This window comes from Nothobranchius furzeri, chromosome 6 (assembly GCF_043380555.1).
Source record: "Nothobranchius furzeri strain GRZ-AD chromosome 6, NfurGRZ-RIMD1, whole genome shotgun sequence".
In the NCBI taxonomy this organism is placed as follows: domain Eukaryota; kingdom Metazoa; phylum Chordata; class Actinopteri; order Cyprinodontiformes; family Nothobranchiidae; genus Nothobranchius; species Nothobranchius furzeri.
Genome location: NC_091746.1, coordinates 34,352,351 through 34,378,423, shown reverse-complemented (window position 1 = coordinate 34,378,423; position 26,073 = coordinate 34,352,351). Strand labels below are relative to the sequence as shown.

General features: G+C 44.2%; 1 protein-coding gene across 2 annotated transcripts in view; it reads right to left on the bottom strand.

The window, feature by feature from the left end:
• Positions 1–3,271: 3,271 nt before the first annotated feature.
• The window catches only part of slc12a2 (solute carrier family 12 member 2), a 57,686-nt gene continuing 34,884 nt past the window's right edge, over positions 3,272–26,073 (bottom strand). The window contains exons 13-27 of one of the 2 annotated variants that reach the window (XM_070552147.1): positions 25,825–25,926; positions 23,808–23,963; positions 23,225–23,324; positions 21,072–21,183; positions 17,360–17,500; positions 16,374–16,480; positions 15,424–15,503; positions 14,989–15,132; positions 11,639–11,686; positions 8,261–8,383; positions 6,450–6,561; positions 5,542–5,628; positions 4,745–4,880; positions 4,561–4,628; positions 3,272–3,607 (exon numbers count right to left, since the gene is read on the bottom strand). In XM_070552147.1, the coding sequence (XP_070408248.1) occupies positions 3,472–3,607; positions 4,561–4,628; positions 4,745–4,880; positions 5,542–5,628; positions 6,450–6,561; positions 8,261–8,383; positions 11,639–11,686; positions 14,989–15,132; positions 15,424–15,503; positions 16,374–16,480; positions 17,360–17,500; positions 21,072–21,183; positions 23,225–23,324; positions 23,808–23,963; positions 25,825–25,926 (1,652 nt within the window). In that variant the 3' untranslated portion in view covers positions 3,272–3,471. The remainder of the gene's footprint in view (positions 3,608–4,560; positions 4,629–4,744; positions 4,881–5,541; positions 5,629–6,449; positions 6,562–8,260; positions 8,384–11,638; positions 11,687–14,988; positions 15,133–15,423; positions 15,504–16,373; positions 16,481–17,359; positions 17,501–21,071; positions 21,184–23,224; positions 23,325–23,807; positions 23,964–25,824; positions 25,927–26,073) is intronic. The other variant, XM_070552148.1, reaches the window with a different exon arrangement.

The following is a 26,073-nucleotide window of genomic DNA, read 5'->3' as shown; positions in this document are numbered from 1 at the left end:
ACATCCCACTGTAATTACAGAAACGTTTTACATCAGCAGAAGCAAAGACCTAAAATGTCCTCGTTTCTTATTTTTACACGAGAACAAAGGGGAAAAAGCAGATACTCATTTACACGAGCTGGGCTGATCCCCAAAATAAATTCAAATAAGATGTTAGGAGAGATGTCTATTTTTACATCCTTCTTCCAAACAACTATCCGTTATAACTTAATGGTAAAGGAAAGTTTTAGCCAAATAGAAAAAAGATCAACTCTTTTTCTGTTTTAGAAGTAAATTATTTTCTCTGGCTGAACTCATAAAATATTAACTTTTTTGAATATAATTTAACAACCTCTTCTTCAGGTCCCTTTGATTCTGCCCTGATTCTACATTTATCCTATTCCACCAAGAACAAAATGTTTATAAATCACTAATTCGTCATCCATAAAACCCAAGTTTAGATTTCCAAAAAGGTTCTGCCTGATGTCCATAACTCACCTCCTTTATTTACCAGTTCAAGAAAATTATCAGATGGTTTCTGGACATAAACACCATGGTTTTGACTGCTACATTGACGTTAATAAAGATTTATCTAAAGTGTTGAATAATCAAACATGGATCTGGTGGGTGTGGCTGCTGCAGAACCATCAGACCATGTCCTCCTAGGTCAAGTTAAGAAGTTAAGCTCACATATTCAACCCCGAGTCGTATTCCTGGACCTCCAGGGAGCGCGAGTGAGCCAACATACATAACTAAATAGACTGGATGATTTAAAGATCATTTATTAACAGGTACAGCTTTAACAGGTGTGGACTTCTCGAACGGATTCAGACACAAATAAAAATAAGCACATGGGGCCTGAAAACGAGCAGATTTCACTTGATTTATTTATTTATTGCAATAAAGATATACAAAGTACTGTAATCATGTAATCATTCACTGTTAAAATGTTAGAAAAAGCACAGCTGTGACTGTATAGTGTATCAAAACGGGTTCTACTCTCTGGGTCCACTCCCTCCACCGGCTCCTCGTCATCACGGCGCTCTCTGAAATATTTAGTGTCAAAACATGAAGGCATCATAAAGCAAACAGAAAAACATGCTAATTAACAAACAAGCAAAGCAAAATAATGAACAAACAAAGCATCTAAAATAAATATCATGAAAACCAACTGAACTCCTCTAGACTAGGTTATTTACATGCTTTGCGGAGAAACTAAACGGGTCTGTAGGCGGTTCTGGAACCAGGCTGCAACACAACCCCTCCGTCACTTCGGTCTGACAGCTGAGTGACGGACAGGAACGGGAGCTTTGGCAAAGGAAGAAGAAAAAGAGCGTATGATGATGCTTTGGTCCTGACGCCTACAGGTGAGCTCTGATTGGTGGAGCAGGAAGCAGAAACATTCAGAAAGTCTAACGTTTACAGGAAGTCTGATTACACACGCGCTTGGATTATAGAGATTAACCTGTGTTTAATGGGGGTGGGGGTGGGGCAGGAGGCTTCACAGTATCAACACAGGCTCACTTCTGCACTCGCTCTGGTACCAGAGAGGCCCAAACGTCAAGTGTCTGAGTTGGACCTGACGGGAGGGACCAGAACCTCTGATCAGGATTACAGGTTAGAGTTTTAGTACTTCACTTTGCAGTAACGGCTGACAGGAATGGCTTTGTATTGTGTGCTTCTTAACATTCTTCATGTCCGAATGGATCAGAAACCGCATATCCTTCTAACAGGATCAAACTTCCTGTCTAACTGGGTCTGAGACCAGAACCCCACTGGGCGGTGACTGCTGGGAGACTAAAGGGAAGGTACATCAGGATTAACAGTTACGGTAAGGTCTTATGTCTCCAACTCCTCCCAAACCCGTCTCGTATCTTTGAACTTCGATTCTCAGAAACTAAACTTGGCTTTTTTTAGTTCGACTCCTAAACGATTTCCAGCAACATGTGAGGGAAGTTCTGAGATTATAGAGAAGAAGTGAGAACCCTTCTAGAACATCTGGAAACTCCTCGATGGTTCTGCTGGTCTCCCACGGCACGGGCCTGGTGAGGTTCTGGGTCCATCAGGAGAGATGACACCACACGCTGCGTTGTGCTTATTACAGTAGAACATGAGCGCTTGTAGCAGTTCTGGTTCTGACCCATCACGGAAGCATCAGGTTAAACACTGTTGGCTTGTGGACATCACACCCGTTTCCTCACCTTACCGCCCAGCAGAACAACTGGAGCTCTAATCATCCTGTGGTTTTAAAAAACACGTCACTAAATCAGACCTGAAGCCAAAGCTTCCCGTTTATGATTGTATCCGCGGCTCGTAATGTACAAACCAGACAGGTGGCGGTACCACTCCGACACCACTACGGTTCTGGTCAGAGACTGGATCCAGACTGGACCAGTTTAGGTTAACGTATGGCTTTCTGTGGAACCACGACAGCATCCTATGGGGCATGTTGGTCTGCAGGTGGAGCAAGGAAAGCCAGACCCTCCCACAGCTCGTATGCATAGAGGTCACAGGTGGACCGGGTCTGGTCTGAACCATCAGCGGCACTGGCCAACATCAGCTGGAGACCACTTCACTAACGGCAACGATGGCAGGAACATGGAGATGCCTTTACAGGAACATGGGACAACATGGCTTCAGGGGAACAATCGTCTGGACTTTTGATTAAGGCGCAGTTTCATCAGCTTGTTGGATGGAGCAGTCTCTAAAAGGGAACAGGTGGCGTGGACTCAGATCAGCAGCTACATGAAGGAACCTCTCAGGAACCAACACCACATTCATCTATCTGCGACTCTGAGAAGTGCTTGAAGCGTCGAGCCTGTCGGTGACAGAGGTTTTCCTGGAACGACTTCATAAAGGAAGACTAAAGGAGCTAAACTAAAAGCTACAACCCCGAATCAACCTAGAGACTACAATATAAATAAATGACAGAGAAGGTTGATCAGACCTCCACACCCAATAAAAACTCAGTAAAAGTTTCACCGATCGTTTGATCCGATCCGACTGGAAGGCACATCCGTAAGGCTTTAGGAGGTGATGCAAAGCTTCTACACGTCTAAACTAAACAGCAGGGTGATTTATTGCTTCAGCAAACACAACCAGCCCAAAGAACTGGAACACTCCCGCCAGACCGCCAGAGCCGGAGGGCTGTTGGGAGTCGGGAGTCTGAGGGAGGCCAGTCCAAACTCATGAGGAAATGAGAAGAACCTGGAGCTACAGCAGAAAAACCCAGACGCTCTGAACTGAAACGGAACAAAAAGGATCCGAGTGGGCCACCTTCCAACCAGCTCCCAGACATTCCTCCATCACATCTCCACCAAAACCAGTCTCTTCACAACCAGCAGTGTTTCCGTCAGAGCGCTACAGTCTTTGGAGTGTCGTGGTGCACCATTATGTTTGGACTCTTAACTGGGACTTGTGTGGGACTCTGCTTCCAGAGCCAGAGGTGGATGTGAGGCCTAAAACACGGATCTCCTTCCCGGTCAGGGGACTTTAGGAGTAGAAGGTAAGAACGCTCTGGTGGTTGCCTCGCACTAGGAGGATGGGTGGGAGGTCTTTGGACAGAACCTCCAGCCAGGCCATATAGAGAGCGCTGGACACCGCGCCCTTGCGGGCCAAAGGCAGGCTTCTGCAACCAGAATACACAGAATCAATTACTAGGCCTGAGGAACCAGAAAACAGTGATACAGTGAAATATCGCCATGTTTCATGTTATGACACTGAATAAATATTTAAAAGCAGTGTATTGATTTTTTTTTTTTGAGAATTTACATGCAAACGTTTATCTTTTGTTTGGTGCAATTCAAACTCCGACCACTAGGTGGAAACCGTTTTTAGTGCCTTCACTCTGACAAAACAACGAGATCTTGAAATAACACTAGATGTGTCTTGGACGTGTCTGTCCGAAGTTTTCTTATTTAATTCAGTCTTAAAAATTGCACAATGCTTTACTGTAACTTGTCATTCCTGTTCACCTAATATTTCAGTTTTGTGATAATTTCTATTAATATATTTATTTTTTTATCCACCACAGTCTTCCTATTGAAAGCAGAGAAAAAACTAAAACCTGTATTCCAATTCATTGCATTTTTTGTGTGGTAGAAGTATCGGTAATCTGTGTCGGCGAGTACTCAGATCCAAGTATCGGTATCGTATCGGTTTGTGAAAAAGTAGTATCTGTGCATCCCTAATTCAGGGTGTGGGCAAAGCGGACCAGAAAATCATTTTATAACGACGTTCACTTGAAATCTTTTTTTTTTTCCATTCAGGGAACCCATGAGCCGACCAGAAGGGGAGGAGTCTCAGGCTTCCTGTATGGCTTTTAGTGTCACGATTAATCGTATCGTACACCCCCTACTGGGCTGTTTGGGAGGTTTCTATTCATTTGGGTCACATGACTTCAGCCAAGTGGAAGCAGCTCAACACTGAATATGGTGGAATTACTTCATGGTGTTTTAAAGGTTTTCCACATGCTGACCCTAACCAGTAAACAACCAGGTAAATAAACAAAAGATAGTCAGGAGCTTCAGTCTACGTCTCTATAGTGAGTGATCAAATAAACGAGCGCGCGTGCACACTTACATGACGATGAGGTTGGCGGTGCTGGAGTGCTCCTTCAGCAGCTCGTTGAGTCTGATCTGGCGGCTGGTCTGAAGAACAAACATATTCAGACATTCAGATTTCCAGTCGATTATCTAGATCCCAGTTAGAGGGAGCTACGGATCTCTGCTGAACACTGGGTAGAGCACCGCACGGTAACCCTGACCTTGGCCCGGTACAGCTCCAGCTCGTTATCAGTGATCCTCCATGGTTCACTGTTCTTCAGCCTCTCAGCTGCCTCCAGCTCCATGTTGTCTTCCTTCAGCCGGTACGGCTCGACCATCTCCTCAAACGCCACCACGCTGGAACACAACAAGTTCCTGACTGTTAACATCCTGAACCAGAAAGTCAGCCGGGTCCAGTTCAAACCAGGAGGACAACCCTAGATGAATCCCTGACTAACCTAGGGCTAAACCAGCATCTCACTGAACTCAGACTCATTTGTTCTTTAAGAAACAGTCAAAGTGGTCTATGGTTGGTGCTGTTAGATCTTCTACCTCATCTCGTCCTACACCCACCACACGGGGGCAGCAGAGAACGTGATGCTAGTGGTTCCTAGCAGTCGTGAACGTGCTTAGCCCTGTAATGCTAAATAATGCTATTATAATGTTCTACGTGAATGAAAGAACCAGGTGGACAGAACCAAGTTCCATTCTGTAACAACTTAAACTTTCTACAGATCAGTGAAGAAAAACTCATCACTTCCTGTCTGACTGCAGACTCAAACGCCCCTGTTGTCATAACACTCTCTTCACGAGAATCAGCTGCAAATATAAGTAAAACAGGAGGTGGAAGCTGTTACTAATACTGATAAAGCATCATGAACCACATCGAGTCAACCAGGTTTTACAGATAAAGGCTCGTGTGTGTGTGTGTGTGTGGGGGGGGGTGGGGGTGGGGGGGTGGGGGGTGAACAGGTCAGTGTTTAATGACGATGAGGGGAAGCTAAGCTAGAGGACTTACTGCTCCTTCTTGGGCTTGGTGTTGATGTCCCCCAGCACAGTGATGTCTGAGAAGTCTATCCTGAACTTGCTGAGGAGAGTCGCCATCCTGCACCAAAGAGGAAAAAGGCTGTGAGAGATACGATCAGAGTCATCTCGACAGGCTTAGGAAACATGTTGATGAAAGCAGGGTGGGCCGGCACCTCTGGGGACTCGTAGGAGTCACTTCCTGCTTTTACTTCAGATGGGGGGGGGGGGGGGGGTGTCTCGGTCTACAACACCAACTGTACAAATAATCCTAAATGTGGAAAAGGTCAAGAGAGAACTAGACTTCTCTTGTTACAGGAAAACATGTCATCTCTTCCGAAAAGGCTTCTTCACTGTGTGTGTGTGTGTGTGTGTGTGTGTGTGTGTGTGTGTGTGTGTGTGTGTGTGTGTGTGTGTGTGTGTGTGTGTGTGATTTAGAGAGAGAAAGAAGAATTGTGTTTTGTGAAGACAGCCTGTGGATCAAACAAAGGAGATATATATACATACATATATATATATATATATATATATATATATATATACATACATATATATATATATATACATACATACATATATATATATATATATATATATATATATATATATATATATACATATATATATGTATATATATATATATATATATATATATACACATACAGTGAGAATCTACCAATGTAAATGGTCATGAAAATGAAGAAAACATAGAATGAGAAGGTGTCCAAACTTTTGGCCTGTACTGTACACACTGTCTGTTGAGAGAGAGATGATGTATGTCAAACACATGAAGTTATTCAACAAAAGGCGAATTGAAAGCTGAGGAAAGCTGCTAAAATAACCAGTTGTAGCCGATGTTACAGACTTTCCTAAGGAGGACACAGAAGAGCATGTGTTTCTTACGCTCGACGGTCGTGATCAATCCTGTTGATTTTGCCTCCGATGAAGACGCGGATCTTGCAGTCCTTCCACCGCTTCTTGTTGGTCAGGAGGTAGGGGATCAGCAGGGTCAGACCTGGGCGGAGGATAACGAGCTCAGCTGACTCCTGCGACATCACAACCTTCTACTAGTACAGCCCGAGTTACAGAGATGGTCTAAGATGGGTCATGAGGAGACACAACTAAATCAACGGTTCACTTTAAACAGTCCCAGAGTTCACCGGTGATGCACAAAGACGCTCGGCTCAGCTTTGATTACTAAAACAAAGTATACAGGAAGAGCACCATCAGTCTAATGCGGGACCAGATTCTGGTTAGGGTCACCCTACAGTCTCCTCAGACATGTCTCCTCTGTTAAACCTGTCCAACTCCAGAGAGCCTTTAGCAGCATGTGTCTTCTTTCCAGATCCATGTCGTCAGTCATCATGATGGGCCTCATCAGCTATGACAACTGTTTATAACAGCCCAGAGGAGGAAGCTGGCCATTCCTGTGGTACTGTGGCATACACCATCATGCACATGAACTTTAACAGATGTTACAGATGTGCAACCTAATGCTAAGTCATGTTGTCTACTGCTCAGATGCAAACCCTCAGACCGCAGGATTAGCTGTAACTAGAGGGTGTTGCAGAAAGCAGGTTTAGAACATTGGAGTGACGAATCCCTGCTACACATAGCGCCCCCCTTCCCTCCAGGGTTTGCCGGTTCCACCAACGATTCTCAGGTGGATTCAAATCTAATTCAAGCGAGACTCACACGCGTCCACAAGGTAGCCCATGTTAATCGATGCTAGAGAACTGAGAATGGAAGGACAGAGCCTTGTTCTTCATCCAGAAGGAGGAAGAATTATTCACTCATGCCTACGAGGACTACAAAGATATCAGAACTAAGGTAGAGGCCGCCAGTGAATAAAGCCGTGTAGCTGGCGCTACTTAAAGAGCAAGTCACCCCCAAACAAACTTTTTTTTGCTGATAAACTAAATAAACGAGTGTCTAATCGTGCTGCAGACACGTGTCGTCAATAATTTGGCACTTCAGTGCATCTTAGTTAAAATTTAAATATTCTGCCTAAAACTGGCAGTGTTGTGCCGTTGTCGTTTTCATGTTTGGTTCCAGAGTCTGGATGTTTTTAGACTGGGAGACTGGTTTTGCGGAGCAGCTGTGAGGTTTAAGAATACAGGTTCAGGAATTCCTGATGAAGGCCTCTGACCGAAAGCTTGACCAATAAACTCCTACATCGCAGATCGAAGTGTGCGGATTCTTATTTTGTTTATTCCACTTTTTGATCCAGCACCTTTCCCAGACGAGCGGTGACTCCTACTCTAAAAGTTTTAACTCCACATTTATTAATAATTAAGCCATCAAGAACAAAGCTGCTGCTACCGCTGTGGGCCAGCGGTGTCGCTAATTCACCACCCAGTAGCTGCCAGCCCCCGACAACAAAAAGGGGCTGTAACGTGCCTTGTCCAGTTGTATTCACCAAACTTCAGCAAGCCTGTCACGGAGCAGGTTTGTTCTCCAGCATGTGTTTCCACGGTGAATGGGAGGGGCTTCAGGCTAGCCACATTCGTAAAAACGATTTTGAGGCAGTTAAACTGGGATTTTCAAAAGAAAGCCTGGTTTCTGGGATCAGCTCGCTTTTGGAACAGCCCTCAGGTCTCAGCTGTTGTTTGTATTCAGAGTAATAAAGTGGCATAGCTCAGGTTACAAATGCATTACCAGGTCAACTATGCTTTTGTAACGTCAGACATTATTTTTTTATTATCCAGACTCACCTCCATCATCAAATAACCACCAGACGTCCACGGTGCCTTTCCCCTGTTTCTGCTGGAACTGCTGGCTGGCCTCCAGCAGCCTCTGGTCAGTCACGTTCAGAGATACGGTCGGACTCTTCTTGTCTGTAAACGTGAACGTACACACACACACACACACACACGCACACAGCATGTAGAAACAGGGTTAGAGCCCACATCCCGGGTCAGATAGATTTGAATAACAGTTCTAATGTTGTGGTTTCTGTTACACATGCCTGCAACATAAGTAGAAACAACAGACTACCAAATCCTAACTAAACATCTTTGACCCCATTTCCTCACAAAAAAAAAAAACTGAACGCACGCAAAGCTTCATCATCCTGAAGCTTCTCACATCAGCAGCTGTAGGTGTAGCCGCGTCTCGTCTGTGTTCAGAGCTATTCCCAATGAACCACACGTTTGTCTCAACTTATTTTGTTAAAATAACAAATGTTTTCCTCTTTAATCTGTCAAAATGTGAAGTTATTGGAATTTGAAAAACCTGAAGTCATGGCTGCCTTGTGTTTTGGGTTAACATCTGTGTGGACGGAAACAGAGGTGATGTGTGTGTGATGTCACTGCCGTCTCCTTGTGGTGTCACGCACCCTCTGGGAGGCAAACAGACCCACCCACCGAGCAGCGGACCAAAGGAGCACAGAGAGCACGTGTAAAGCCACAAGGAGCCGTTCAGCTGGACAAACCTGTTCAGCTCAAATCTGGGGCTCCAGAAAGTCAACAAAGTCACCAAATCAATAAGATCCGTAGAGATGAGAATCCAGGACCAGCAATGTGGACCTGTGTCTGGTTGGTTTAAGACATTTTATGAATTTCTGGCAGTCTTAAGCTAAGCCAGCCTGTTCGGTGACTCCCACGTCTTTTTTTTCAGATTTGTGGATTTGAGGCAGGATGTTTGCCAGTCCACCAGGACAACATTAACACATGTCCTCCAAGAACGTCCAATCAGAGCTGCAGAAGAAGTCACATAAGTGTAGAACCGCTAGAACTCTGATACTTTAATGGAGTTCCAGTAAACTGAAAGTTTGTCATCTAGTACTTTTGTCAAAACTACTACCAGTGCTAGCTGATCCAGACCTGGTTTACCAGGAGCTCTTTCTGGAGAAGTACAACGATATCATGTTGTCCCAAACTGTGGGCATAAAAAGGAACGACTTCCATCTGGAGTAGGAGGCGGGCTCGGGGAGACCAGGGTGTTGAGAGCACCATGTTCAACATCTCTGACTTTGTTTTACTGTTATTCTGATTTATTTGAGACAGAATCCTTCATTTAAGATTAGCAAGAATAATGTCAGGTTATGGCTCTTATTTCCCTAAAGTTTGTGTTTTATTTGTCATTAAAGGATCAGAACACCACCATGATAAGCTTGGGCATAACACCTACGGAGGAGGAGGCATAGTTTTGCACAAAAACTTTACTTCCAGTTATTGAAGGAAATATTCACAGTGTCAGACAATTCTTGGGCCATTCCCATCTGTACCGGGTCGGCCCGGGCCGGGTAGCCCCAGTCGGCCCCAGCCTGCTCCGGTTGATTCCACACATCCTTGTCTTAAGCCCATGTGGGCTGATTCTACCCACCAATCAGAGGCTTGCTCTAATGGAAGGTGTGAATTTGCTGTCAGCAGTGGGTGTGTTGGCCCTGGTCGGCCTGAAGCAGACCCCCTCGAGAAGAGGGCTGAGAATAAGCCTTGGTTGGCCCAGAAGAATACCAGGCCACCCAGATATGTAAACAACCTACGCTACCCGACCCGGGCCGACCCGGTACAGATGGGAATGGCCCATCTGTGGAGTAGTTGAGATACTTTTTAGAGCGGACAATTTGTTTCCGATTCACCATTGGCATGGTTAGCTCAACGTTAGCCTCCAGTCTTCTTTACCAGATATGAGAATAAAGCAAAAAGATGGTGTGGCTTCTTTGGGGTACAAAACATAACTTCTGGGTCGCTCCTCTTTACTGGTCACCACTGTCCACAACTCTGGATCAGTTTGTCATTACAAATATTGATGCAGTTGTGTTTAGATTTGGCAACCCCGCGGGCTCAGAGATGACTGGCTCTGGAACCAGGAAGTATGAAGGCAGGGCAGATTGTAAACAGCAACTACGCTCCTCTTTGTCTTTTTTAAAAGGAGACAAAATGACAACCTCCCAGCTGGCTGAGAAGGAAATCTGTTTCTGTGCAACCATCCTTCCAACAGGATTAAGACATTAGACTGTTTTGTGATTGTTTCACTGTAAACCACTTGTTGCACCTCTAAGCAGATGAAGCTCATTGTATCCTTGTGAATTTGGCAATTAACTAGAAATCCAGACCAACCGTAGCAGTAGCTCCAAGGGTCGGTCTAGCCACACTCCATTGTAGCCTCAGTAGGTCTACCACTGGCCCGAATAGTTTCGTGTTTGGCCAATCACGGCGCTCTACATTTGCTAGGCAGGCTTAACGCTAGAGCTGCGATGGAGAAAAACCACAAAGATGGCGCTGACTCAGGAACGGCGCTCGATTGCAATGGCTTTGGCATCAACTTTGGACCATCTAGACTTGGGCTTATCTTTGAGTCAGGAGCAGAAAGAGGTACTTAAGTCAGTTATTTAAGTCTTCTTCAGTGTGCGGTGGACTGCACCCATAGCAATGAGTACCTCATGTTGTTCGGTGCTCTGACTGGTCCGAGCACTGACCAGTTCGTGCAGAGGCCATTCGAAAGATGACCGTAGATCCCGCCCATATGAGTGAGCTGTTTCAATGGTTTGTGGCCAGAATATATTTAGATATATGAGACGGCTTGCCAGGCTAGAATGTAGCTGCTTGCTCATTAACAAGAGGATAAGTTTCCTTTTTGAGGTGTGAACGCTGTTAATACCGAGGAGCAAACAAATACAGAAGCTGTGATCTGATTGAAATGTGGAAAAACAACAGCAGTTTTCATCCGGGAAAGGAAAACTACAGAAGACCATCACCTCTAGAGAAAGAAGAAGCAGTCAAAGACAAGCGGAAATACTCACAGATGCACAGAAACTACTGAAGACTTGGACTGAGTTATAGGAGACAGCCTCAGCTAGAAGCTACAGACTGTTCAAAGCAGAGCAAAGAGGAAGAAGGGAAGGCTAAATGTTATTCCCAAAGTCCAAGCAGCTAGCAGACCGGAAACACAGAGCAGATGAAGACGAGACACAAGACAGAGACAGCTGGGTGAAGTACAGCGCCATAGAGAAAATCAAAATATGCTGAGAGAAATGAAGGCAAGAGTGATAAAACATTTAAAAAAGCCGAGTTATCAGTAAAGAATTAAAACCCCTCAGGGAGAGAAACAGGAAGGTCTAAGACAACCAAATGAAATGGATCTCCTGCCTTTTTTCAACAGGGGCCGAGTTGTAGCTTTGCCATCATCATCGTCATCTAAGAAAAAAATAAGGAGAAAAAAAACATTGACGTGAAATGTTGATTCGATGGTTTCACTATGATCAAGTAGGGAGATGTTGGTTAAACACAAACAAATATCCAAAAAAGAACCGTGTACTGTGAACCAAACAGTGAGACGGGATAAACAGGAAACTCTGTTCATGACATCACACAAAAATCCACTTTTTCTCCCTGGTTTCTGGAAAACCTCTCATACCTGACCAGAACATTAAAACCTGAAGCATGGACTCGGAGCCAGGACTGTTGAGTTAAATCAAACCGGTTTCCGCTGGCCTTCAGGGAGCAGCCAGCTTGGACATGTGACGACATTAAATACACATGAACCAGCTCTGGCTCTCCAGACTCCTCTGCCTGAGAGCTCAGATTAAACTAAAGGTGTCAGAGGAAAGAGGAGGGACAGGAAGTCCACCAGCATTAGGTCCTGCTGGACGTGCAGGTTGGGTCTTTGGCTCCGAGATGATTACCCAGATCCATCTAATCACATCAGTTCAACCACATTACCCACAAATCAACTGGAGAGAGGCGGGGTGTGCCATGAACAGGGGATCACGGTCAAGACAGGGTCAAACACTAGGTCAACATGAGGTCAAGCGCAGGGTTCAAAGACCTTTGACCCACTGGCTTTGCCTAGAGGTTCTGTCCATGGAAGTAATGAACAGAATTAGGGACGAAGGTTCACCCTGGCGGCCCACCACTCACCACAAACCAGTCAGTAACCCGTCAGCTGCTTCGGATGTTCAGCCAGACCGTTCTGTCCACCACCAGGTTTGGAACCACGCTGCATCTGCGCTAGAGGCCTGGAACACGTCCCAGTCAGAACAAAGGTCCTCTGCCTCCTTCAGAATGCTCGAAGAGTTTTGTCGGAGGTTGGAGTTAAAGATCTCCTGGACTGGGACTTTCCAGATGTTCCCAGCACACCTTCGCTATATTCCTGAGTGCATCATCTTTAGGGTTGGGCATCGTTTGATTTTGAACGATTACGATTCCAATTCCTCGTTTCGATTCAGGTTCCTATCGATTCCCGATTCCGATTCTTTCAAGACATGACACGTTTTACATGAGCTAGCTAACCACAGGTCCTACTTGATGAAATAATCTCAACTTCAACATGAATTTTAATTCTATGAACAACAACATCACCTTCATTTAGACAAAAACATGTTTTGGAGAAAAAAGAAAAAGACTTGCAGCACAACCAGTGTGTTTGTTTCTGACCACAACCAAAGTCTGGAAGAAGCCGCTGGGATGAGAGGCTAAATGTCTCCAACATATCCAGAAACATCCAGCTGTTTTCAGCTAAAACTCTCAGGATGATCATGTCCAGGATGACTGAGAACTACACCTCCATGCTGCAGCAGCTTCAGTCAGAACAGAAACTTAAACGTAGCTGCTGTCAGTAACAATCTAACAGATTTTAAACATTAAAACTCTCAACAGAAATAGTTCAGAAAAGAAACTAAAATGTTCACAACTTTGTGTGTGATTTATTATTATTATAATTATTTATTGTGGCGGTAGCTGGTCTTCTGACACACACACACACACACACACACACACACACACACACACACACACACACACACACACACACACAGAGAGAGTGTTGGTGAGCGGCTGCATCTGACTGCTGATGCTCGGTGTGTGTTTTTGTTTCTGCAGTGAGACAAACTCACCTCACACCGTCCAGAGTTTGTTCTTTAAAGCTTCTATTAAATCCACCGTGTTGACGTATTTTAACAAGTTTCCTCTACACTGCAGGAGTTAAAGTTTACATTAGGAGTAAAAGTTCGGCAGACGCGTTTCTTTATATTTGGCCGCTGTGTGCCAGGTGGGGGGAGGGGGGACTCTGTGCTGCACACAGACAGCTGGTGTGATCAGCTCTGAAAAGCCTTGATCACCATTTGCAGATCACATTTATTTTTCACGGAGATCGGCCGCGGATTCCTCTTCCGGTCCGCATTCTACGAATCGAAACCAGGAATCGAAATAAAAAACTGAACAATTCCGGGAAAAACCAACTGTTGGAACCGGTTTCAATCGATGCCCAACCCTAATTATCTTCACCTGATCCAACTCAGCACCAGGTGGTGAGGGGTTCACATGAGTGTCCAAGAGACTGAGACACAGATCTGATGATCTGCTTACAAATCAAACACTGACCTGTGGCCGAGTGTGGCTCAGTGCCATCATGCACTTATGGACAAGAATATGTTCACATATGATGTTTATCCATGACTTGCACAGGAGTCCAACACCAAAACACCACCCAGGTCCAAATGAGATGGGTAGTTCCTCCCAGTCAAATGGTCACCTACTTGGGTGTTGAAGGGCTCCAGCAGGACATTCAGGTTTGCTCCATTCTAGTCTGCCAACATGATTTCCAGTTAATGGATCATCTACCTGGAACTTTACAGACCAGAACCTACAGGTCTGTGGATGCTTATGATCGCTTTTTACGTGATACAAAATGTTTACGGTGTCAAAAGACCACCAGTGTCCTGTTATGTCAGATTTGTACGCAGAAAAGCATTCCAGGAAGTCAGTCCTAGAGGTTGTGTACCTGTGTTAATGCCATCCTCGTCCACAGTTACTGGCACCTCATAGGTTCAACACACCTGATTTTAATCTCTGCTGAACAGGTGAATCAACCACTGAATCAGGAGTGCTGGAGCATGGAAACAACCGGAAGGACCATTATTGCCAACTCCTGGTCTAACTCAACATTTGCTCTGATGTCCCAGTCCAGCTCTGCTTTCATACCAACTCTTGCCACTTCCTGTTTTTCCTTCCCAACCAACTGCAGTCCACATGAGAAAATCTGATGTGAAAACAAAAACATGCAACGGGTTTATTGGGAGGGGGTCAGAGCGGGATCAGAGTTTGGATCTAAACGTGACACAGGAACTTCCTACGGCCAAACCATAGAGAGCACAGTGGTTCTGCTGCAAGCACATTTGGACCATTTTTTTCCTCAGATAGCTTTGGTTGTGTGGAACTTCTACATCAATTTAATGACAGTATTTCACACACACACCACACACACACACACACACACACACACACACACACACACACACACACACACACACACACACACACACACACACACACACACACACACACACACACACACACACACACACACACACACACACACACACACACACACACACACACACACACACACACACACACACACACACACACACACACACACACACACACCAGAAACAAGAGGGTAGTTAAACTGGGAGTTCAGAGCTTAAGTAGGTTCTGACCTTTCTGTACCGCTGGACTGCTCTGGAGGCTGGTGGCCTTGGACGACAACTTGGACGACTCGCCATCAGAATCTTTGCTAGTGTCAATGGACACAATGACGTCCTTCACTCCAGAAGACTTCTCCTGGGAGGACAACAAGTCATCTGCCAGGAGATGAGGACAGGAAAAATGATAAAACTGGAGTTGGGCTTGTAGACAAATGTCATCCTGACGCCCTCAACCAAGGAAGATGAAGCTGTGGTTGGAGTCACGGCAACAATAAGGAAACATCTCCAAAAGGTTAAACTAGTGAGATTATGCTGGAATTACAGTCTGCCGATTATTGTCACCATAAATAAAAATGATGAGCTTCTCTTGGATTCTGAATGCATTTACAACATTCATAAAACCAGAGAGGAGTCAGCCAAGCTGCTACACGAAGACCATGTAGATACCTTGTCCTTGGATATGAGACACATCCAGACCTTCCTGCAGCCGCAGAATAACGGTGCCATACTGGAAGTCAAAGGCATCACTGCGAATGAAAAACACAGAGATTGAATCAAAACAATCCAGTCAGACACAGCACAGCATTTGGGCTTAAAGGTAAACTCTGCAGGTTGATGTGACCCCCGAGGAGGCTCCACGGGAACTAAAGAGCAGGTTACTGGCTGCATCCACCAGCTCTACTGCCGACTCAAACATGTACAGACTTGGTCTTCTTCTAGCGGACTGACTCAAGACGTCAGTCAAAACAAGTCTGATGTAAATCTGAAAGTTTTTAAGTTTGTGACACAAAAACCAAAACTGTGAAAATTAAAAAAAAAGGTTTTTGACAAAGATCTGCTGAAGTATGTTGGACCTCCGAGACGAGTAATCTATAAACGGTTTCATTTTCCCAAACATCACAGGAGCCTCTCGGCGCGTTTAAAGAGATGATGGTATGGACCAGCCTGAACCTGGACCCGAGGAAACAAGCATCCTGAAGACCCAACAACATGTCAGAGTTTACCTTCTGGACCAGGGGTCAGTTTTTAGAGCATCAACATCTAATCAGACGAGCCAGTTTAGCTTTAACTACATAATCAGATGAGTCATAAATGAAAGACCAAACATGACACAGAGCTAATGACCAGTAGTAAAGAAGTAGTAAAAATTAACTTTTAAAAGATCCCGGCATGGTTTGAACCAAAGGACGAGGTAAATATGACAGGAAGAGACTAGATGGTTTGTGATCTTTAGATACGATGGACTGAAAAGGAAGGTTTGTCTGAATCTTTAGAAATATTAGGACTTCAAGGCTCTTTCATTCATCCAATTCTTTGTGTTTCTGGATTACTCAAACAACTTTAATCCAGGTTAGAATTGAGAAGCGTTAGTCTAACATAAGAGCTGCGCCACCTACTGGATCATGTTGATGTAGGTCTCCACATTCATCATGTCTCCGTCTCTCCAGTCGTTCTTGAAGCCCAGCACCAGCGTGTTTGGTCTGAGGCGACCCAATCCAGCAGCCTAGACAAGAAAAATGTAGCATTGCTCATCATAACCATCATCCTCACTCTGGATAAAAACAGCTGCTGAACAAACCAAACGCAGCCTAAAGCTCTAAGTGACATGTGAGTGCGCCGGTTTCAGGAACTAGACGTGAGCCACATCAGAGTTGAGCTTCAGACAGCAGGATATGGAGTCTTTCCTGAAATTTGGACATCTCACCCTGACTGGATAACAGCAACACGACTCTACCACTGACTCCATTTGCTCTGCAACGCTGATGTTTCATCTCCACAAAATACACAAGTCTGGAGGAGTTCTGCTGTGTGGTGTAGTTGCCAATGCTAACAGGTAGCTCCTACTAACCGAGACGTGCTCTGGTCTCTCCTGGACGGTGAAACTGAGCCAGCGAGTGCATGAATGTTCATTTTCAGTGTGATGTAGATCTGAGAGGCTGTCTAATCCGAGCGTTTCTTCATCTATTCTCTATCGACGGCTAATGCAGGAAATAGTTTTATGTCTTTCACATTTAGCCTAAATGTTAAACTCAGAGTGACCCATCATAATTCATAAATAACAAGTAAAAGACTGTTTCTCAGTGAACTTGGTCTTTAATGAACATGCTGCTGCTGCCGCTGCTCTGGGGTCTGATGAGGATCACAATAATGATGACGATGTTCTTCCAGGGCAGAAGAAGGCCCTGTAGAACTGGACCTGGACAGTATACACAAACAGATGTTCTAGGGCTTGGCGGGATCCCATGACATTTCCGCGGAAACCTTAGAACATGTTGAGGCAGGAAAAAGTAAAGGTAAACACGTCTTGTTGCCATGGCTACAGCACTGCTAGGAGCCAACTGCGTGACGCTGATACCAACAGAGCTCAGAGCGGGTTTCCTACCTGGAGCAGATACAGAGAGCCCTGTCTCAGGTCCTCAGCAAACACCGGTGTATAGAAAGCCTTGGTCTCATTCTTCATCAGCCAGCGCTGGTACCGGGTCTGGTCTATGGCCAGGTCTTTGAAGTTAGGCTTCCTGTATCCCTGTAGGGAAACAAAAATCTGGTTTTGTCTGTGGCGGGTAAAGGTCTGCTCGTCTCTGATCAGTGGTTCTGGCCCCACCAAGCAGACATCTGAGCTCTTAATCCAAGTCAGATGGTTACCTCTTTAGGCCAGGTTCTACTACTTCTGACCCACTTACCACAACATTCTGTCTCAGGGAGAAACTACCAGGATGTTTGTAATCCCATTCTGACACATGCCATCTATAATCTAACGCGGTGGTTTTACTAGTCTAAGCCTTTTAAAACCACGCCTGGACCCGCTCTGCCCAGAAACAGAAAGATGGAAAGGTTACTCCATGTAAACTGCAAGCACCTTCCCAGTCCAAATGGAGAAAGCAGCAGAAGCAGGAGAGCAGATCAGAGGCCACTTGAGGAGGACAACATGTTCCACTGAGCTGGAGAGCTGCTGATGCTGCCAGGAGAGGCGTACAGAGGCTGCATTCATCCACAGCACGCTCTGCTGACTGGGAACACTGGAGCCCAGCAGGGGACAGAGAAAGCTTTCTACACTTACTGTCTGGAGTCAGTTTAACAACAAGACACACTGGTCACAACAAGAAGAAAACATTTTGGTCTATAGACAGGAACATTCAGCTACAAGCAACAGATCAAATCTCCTCAAGATGGAGGAAACGGTAGAGGTGGTGCCATCAGTTCTCATCTGGGTACCGAGCAGCTGCAGCTTCAGCCAGCACTTTGGTTCTTCTAGGTCACCACCATCTTTAGATCATTAGGTCTATGAGTTATCTTAAGGGCGTCCGAGGACATGAGGACGTTCGTCCACACCGACACAGATCCACTTGTCTTTCATGTTTAAGCGTAGCCAGAGCTCAAGTTGGGTTCAACTAAGAATTTCAAGTTCTGACGATGAGAGACATGAACTGGACCAGAGTCCAGTTCAGCCAGATCATCTATCCATCCACCATCGATACTTCATCTTCTACAAAATCTTACTTTCTATTCATGCTTTCCCGTCTAAAGATCTGCAGATTCGATCACGTAATCTACAATCAACACAAATCAACTATCTGAAGATGAATTCTGACATAAAATAATCAAACATATTTACAATCAAATTTTCTATAATACTTTAACCATTTAAACATCCTCAAATAAAAACGTTCCAATTCTTCTAGCTCTGTACTTTACGTTGTGACTACTGAACATGCTTCAACTAAGATCACTCATCTGTGTGAACTGGTCCTTACGGGGGTGAACTTTCACAACTAACGGCTCAGGGATTATGGTCCCTGTGGAGAAACTCCGTCCTCAGTCCAGGTCCAACAGCTGGGGTAACAACCAGGCAGCCTAACCAGCTAAAACCTGTTATAACCTGACCAACTACAACCAGGTGACACCAGGATTGAGGGTTTTTGCAGACTTGCTGGTGAAACAGATTGTGTGTTTTCGTCTGTAGTAGAGATCGACCGGTATGGTTTTTATATTGCTAGTGCAGACATGAGCTACCATATTTTTATGTTAAAATGTCACCAACAACAACAGGATGCACAATATTTCTGAACTTAATCTGGATTTAACCAACTGTTGGACCTTCATTTTGTGGTCAGCATTAAGATCAAACATCTAAGTAAAATTAATCAATCACATCAATAAACTGACCAATAAAACAGGTGAATAAAAAGAAATGTACGCTTACAAATATGTTATGGTGCCCTTTTTTGAACAGATCGTGTTCACATCTAAATAAAATTAATATTACAGAGGAAGTATTGAGTATAACTATAAACTAACTGGAACATCATCTGTGCAAAATATGACAACCAATTTGATTTAAGTTAGGCCGGTCGTGCCCAAAAAATAAAAACACCTCAAAAACCAAACCTGGGATCTGTCATACTTTGACATCTGGAGAAAGAGAAGTCTCTGGTGAGTTTGAAGCATGGTGTGTAAAAGGTGCGTCATTAAAGAGTAAAAATCATGCAAATGTCCAATTTTACATTTTAATACCAATCGCCGATAAAATCAGACATCTGAAATAAAAACAGAACTTTTTTATTGTTACTTATAACTTTTAACAAAATCTTCATTTAAACTGTAAATGAAACTTTTTAGCAGCTGCATCATAGCAACAAACCACTCATTTCTAATCGTGGATGTTGAGAAATCCCATCTGGAGATCCACAGATGTGCCTGATTTTAAATCAGCTAAAGTACAGAAGTCGATGCGGTTATAGAAAATGGTAAACATCGGCTAGGGCACATATGTCAGACTCGCCAGATGCGGCCCGCGGAGCATTTTTATGTGGCCCGCGAGATAAATATCAAAAATATATTAAAACTGGCCCGCTGGCCGATTTTACCGCAAAGACTTCAACTCCCATGATGCTTTGCGGCGTCAGCGCGGAGCCGACGCGCCCCCTCCTTTGTGTTTTTTCCAGCGCCTGCTGCCGGTGTCTGCAGCTCCGCTGTCTCAGACAAACTACGCTCCTCTCACTCAGCGCCGAGTTCACTCAGCTGTTTTCTGACGTTGAAGCCCAGAAACGGAGATTCTAGCCGCTCAGTAATGTGTTCACGACTGAAAGAGAAAGTTTTCCAACTAACTTCCAGACAGAGCTGATATAACTCCAGCGAGCAGCGACACGCTCAAACCAGCACGGCTCTGTGGCTGCTGTCGTTGTGTTTCCTCCCCGACACACAACAACGTGGTCAAGCTGCTCAGACATGTTCAGCAGCACAAACCTATGTGAGCACCTGTTGTCATCTAATGTTGTCATTATTATGATGAAGATGAACAAAACAACAGGAGTCTCCTCCTCAGCTCAGATCAACCCCATGATGCAGGTATCTGGCTGGAACAGGTGAGCATCACAGTAAACCAGTGGAGCAAACTGAGCTTTAAATATGTTGGTTTTATGCTCTGTTTCTGCTCCAAAACATGAAACAGGTGAGATGTTGCATTTTCATTTAAGATAAAATGATATTTTATTTTGTTGTTGGCCCGTGAGAAAAGATTTAACCTACAGTAAACAGGAAGTGGAAAGGCTGCAGATAGATGAATAGAATAGAAAATCCCTTTATTGTTCCTCAGTGGGGAAAGCTAGACGTCACAGCAGCGATGACGCGTATTACAGGAGAAAAAAAGGAGAATAAAAAATAAGAAAAATGAATAAACAAAAAAGCATAAATCCTGAATAGATTTTAAAAATATTGATTATACCACAAGTAATGAATACCACTGATGCCTTTTATTTAAAACTGACTTGCTCGTGTGTAATTTGGTTATTCCACATTCAGTGTTAATGCAGAAATAAGTTTGTTTCCAAATTTAAAGGTTCAAAATTGCATATATGTTGATAAAGAAAACATGCAAATTTGCCGTCACTTTTTCAAAAAATATTAAGTTTGGCCCTCGACTCCGTCCCAGAGTTTCATTTCGGCCCTGTGTGAGTTTGACACCCCTGGGCTAGAGTCATCGATCTATCTCTAGTCTAAAGACCTCAGAGCTGAAAGAGTTTTTTCTCGGATCAACATGGCTGCTGAGCCTTGATTCATTTCTCTAGAAAAGTACAGAGAGCAAAGCGAGTGCTCACCGTGCGAACATGACCACAGATCATCAGGCCGACGTTTTTAGTGAAGGAGTGGACCAGATCCAGAAGGGCCGGTCGAGAGTTGGGGTAACCAGTCATCACCAAACATTGGGGCCTAAATGAAAACAGTAGATTAGTTTCACATGATACAAATCTATAGGACTGCACTCCTGTCGTGGAACCTCAGGATTAGGAACCATTAATCTGCAGAGCATCTTCTAGACTTCCATACTGAACCCGTCACATCAGGAGCAGAGCAGCTGACTTCAAAGCCGAGGAATTTAATGGAAGTGATGTTAAGAGAGAAGAAAGAGCGTAGAGAAAAACAAGTGATCCTAGAGTCAGATGACTTTTAATCCCTGCTCGGTTTACTGCCATGGGAACAGTCTGGAGACACACCAATAAGTCCTCCAGGTCAGCACTGGACACCGCTGCTTCTACGACCCTGAGGTTTCAACACAACATAAATAAAATCAATGAGCCCTCACTGGGTCGTCCTCCGATCAGGTAAACATAAATAAACACCACACGCAACATTTCACCGTCCACTTTTTTCCCCTCAAAAAACAAAACAAGATGTGGAAGGACGTCAAATAAATTCTCTCCAAGTCTCCACGGGAACCAACAGGGTAAGTAGCTGCTGATAATTACATCCAGAAGCAGTTGGTCGGTCTGGAGAATCTGGGCGTGTGTTAACAACCGTCACTCCAGCTAGATTCCTCCAATGGCTTTGGATCGTTCACAAGGCTGAGTCCCACGGCAGTCCGGGCTTTCACAATACACTAGAGGATTCTGGAACTGTGCTGCTCTGGGTGGCTGCATGTTGGAGTAGCTCTGTTGACTATATGTAAGTTTTGCATTTTCTTGGGCATTTTTTCTTCTAGTTTCTCAAGAAAAACTGTATTTTTTGGACACTTTACTATTCGGTTTGTGGTGCTGTGAAGCTTGGAGGATTTTTACTGCAATTTTTTTTAGCTTTTTTCACTTTTTGAGCATTTGTTATGATGCGTAACCATGGAAACAAGCTGGTTTACAATCAGGAGCAGCTGATTAACATTGGAAAGGCTGAAATAATACCTCAACTGAAGCCACAAATCCCAAATGAGATCAAACGCAAGAAGCATGGGTGCAGAGCGAGAGCAAAATGGAGACAGGGAAAGAGGAAATTCAAACCATCTCTTCCATCGATCATAATGGGCAATGTGAAGTCACTGGCCAACAAGATGGAGGAACTCCAAGCCCTTTCAAGGACTCAGCCTGAGTTTCGGCAGTTTCGGAACCACTGGAGGAGATAATGCAAAGAAGGATTCGCCAGAGAATCAAGAAAATTATGGACAACCCTGAGCATTCTCTTCACAAGACTGTCCGACAACAGAAGAGTGTTTTCAGTCAAAGGCTTCTTCAGTTTCGTTGCAACACTGACCGCTACTGGAGATCCTTCCTGCCAACAGCCATTGTAATATACAATAACTCTTTAATGACTTGATTATTATTATTATTCTGAGCTACTACAGCAATCAATTTCCCTCTGGGATTAATAAAGTATTTCTGAATTGAACTGAATTGTATTACAAACAGCGGGGGGGGGGGGTAGATACACACTCCAGAACCAGATCAGGTTCTGATAGCTGACCTGGACGTCTCTCAAGCATGTCAGAAGTTTGGTTTGCTCCAACCTGAGGTCCAGTACTCTACTCTCAGAACAACGGTAGGATCTCCAAAACAGAACCTGCCTCTGGAAATCCTGACTAGTTGAACCACGAGCAAGCAGGAAATCTTAGTTCCTTTACTTAGTTTTATTTAAAAAGACATCATAAACATAAGGCAAAAATATATATATATATATTAAAAAAATACTGAGCTTTATGAGACCAAACAACAATCTTCTGAGATCATCTCAGTTTCCAGAACAACTGTGAAATCTGTTATCAGACTTTAGGTGCAGGTCCCAGACTGGAGTTGTGTTCTTATGTGGAACAGTGACTGTGACATTTACACTACTTCTGTTTCTCTGCAGGATGACATCATCGGCACACAATACACAATTAAGAAGAAGTAACCTAAAAGTAGTGGAACTGGTGTCGTTGGATTCTTCTCGTTTTTTCACTAAAGAGGCCACTTGTCTCGGGCTGGACACAGAGCCTTGTGTTTGGTACCTGAAGTTCTTGATGTGGTCCTCCACTCCACTGAGGTGCAGAGTGTGGGTCAGGGCCTGCTGGTAGGTCAGCGCCTGTGTCGACGAACCCCAGTTCACATCTGGAAGGGCAGAACCACACCGGCAAAACACACAGAACCTGTTTACAGACCACGCTGCGGAGTTAAAGGTCATGTGATCCACGCAGAGTCTGAGAAAAGGCCTCCTCTGCATGTGTCAGAGCCCAGAGCTGCAAGGCATGTGTTGCCTTCAGAGCTGCAGCCATTTCTTCTCTTTATTCAAACACAAATTTAAACAGATGCAAACTAGAGGCTGGCTGACATGCAGGACTGCTTGTGCTGTTTGGTAAAAACAGAACCGGTGCAGACAGCGTTAGGAGAGGTAAAGCCACGTTTATCACAGAAAGAGATATACATGCATATGAATGTGCATCGTTTGGACTGATACACAAAACAACTTTCCTTTAACTTGACGTTTAAATATGCTTACAAAAGATACAAACACACTTCAAAGAGAATTCCTTCTAAAGCAGATTTACACTTTTAAACCAAATGAAGACGACTGGAGCTAAACTGCCAACTCACCAGGCTTCTTGTGGCTCACGTAGATGTAGAGCGCCATGACGATGACGTTGGTGAGGAGTGCAGCTGCCCAGTTGATCACAAACATCACCCCACAGCACAGTACGGCTCCAGCCAGGGACACCCACATGTTGTAGTACTTAAAACTGGGACGCCAGCCTAGCGCAGCAACACAAATTAGCCATAAAATAACAGGCTTTACAGACCATAAACACACGAATGGCTAGAACGGTACAGCAAATGAATCCTGGTAAAGTGATGAAATGCATGTTTTCTTCAGGGTAAAGACAAGTTGTACAGTTTCAGTACATCGTCATTGGCGTGGTGTGGAAACCGGTTAAAGAGCATGGACAATGTTAAAGCTGGAGTTGAGCACAAAGTCAGGTTAACAATGGAGGTTAGCGACCTGAACACCAGAGGGTTACAGAAGCTACCAGGGACCAGATTTATAACTAGACTAGAGGGTTTAGTATCTGGTTACACATCTGGCACAAACCACAGGACCTCAACAGTACATCGACTCCAGCTCCTCCCATTCACATGCAGAGTTTAAGGGTCCCAGAGGGATGGCACTAATTGGCCATAAAGAGACCAGAACACCAAACTGGGTTTACAGCTTATGGTTCCAGAGGCAGCAACCCATGAGCTCATCCTACTGTAGCTAATGAGTCATGCACCATTCAGGTCCATATGACCTGCCTGAGACATCAGAGGCAGACAGAACATCAGTACCTGCAGTTCTGCTCAAGTTTTGGTATCGTAGAGACAGAGAGGGAAGAAGAGCACAGAACTATAAATAAACATGTCAGCTATGACATATCCTGTTCATCTCTATGGATAAGAAACATGTTTCATCACATTAAATCAGGGTTTTATGTAAAAAAAATCATTTTAATCTTCCCTGATGCTGAAAACAAAAACAAATTATTAAACAAATCAGAGAAGATGACTATTATCTCTATTAAATATACATTAGATCCTCAAATCAGTTATGAAAAGTGCATCCATTTGAAGAAAGGATGCTGATCTGTGCATGATTTTAAAGTTTTTATAAACTATAAACTCCAGCAGCTACTCTGGTTCACTAAAATAAGAAACAACAGAAAGCACCATTGTATCCTTCTGTAATCCTCTTGGGCTACTAAGAGCTTGGTTTTCCAGTTCAAAGTGAATCTACCAGATAAGATCCCATAATATGAGACATGACTCAAGTGTTTAGACCACAGGACCCAACAGATTTATGAGAACCGTTACAGCAAAGGGTCGGTGGAGGACACCCCATCAACTAACTACATTAGGTTGTTTAAGAAACACAACTTCCAGATCATTCTGGATTATTTACAGCTCTGATTTCCCAAATTACATATAAAATCTGGGTGGAGGCCAAGGGACATCCTGGTTCCTGTTAATATGAGTCTGAATCTTTATGAATAACAATCGTGATTCAAACGTGAATTGGTTTTTTATGGCACCTCTGCTGAACTGGACCAGCTTTCTTTCCATACTGTGACCTGAGGTGATTTGTTGTAAACTTGTTCTGGTTTTATAAACTCAGAGATTAAGTTCTGAAACAAGGCAACAAGAAGTTCTGGAGTTGTAAAAAACAGTCGTGTGTGTGTGTGTGTGTGTGTGTGTGTGTGTGTGTGTGTGTGTGTGTGTGTGTGTGTGTGTGTGTGTGTGCGTGCGTGCGTGTGCGTGCGTTTTCTCTCTTTCTCAGTCCCCTCTCAGACTTCACACAGTGAGCATAATCATTTCTCAGTCCCGTCTTAAAGGAACACTGAACTACGGTGTGTTCAAGACCTTTAACTGATGAAACCTTTGAAGTGAACTCTAGTTGAGGATCCACTGATAGTCTGAAGGGTTCCATCATGATCACAGTTTAACACATCACGTGAGAGCAGCAGTGTCTGTTAGCTTTAAACATCAGAGCCGTCTCATCACCATCTCAAAATGTCTATTATGGTTTTATATCCATCTCCTTCATGGCTTCTTTTCTCCCGTTTTTGCATCCTGATCTTACCTGGAGAGTTGGCCAGTGACGCGTGGAACACGGAGAAGTTGATGAGGGCGTAGGATGCCAAGAAAAAGTTGGAGATGATTGGTGCAATTGTGTTCAACTCAGCTGCAAGGAAGAGAGATTTTTATTTAAAAAGGTAGCGATTTCCACCTGCAGCCAGACATCAGTGAGGTATGGTTTGATGTGGATCAGCACGCCTTGGTCAGAGGAGAAAATCTTTCCATGCAAGCGAACACACACACACACACACAC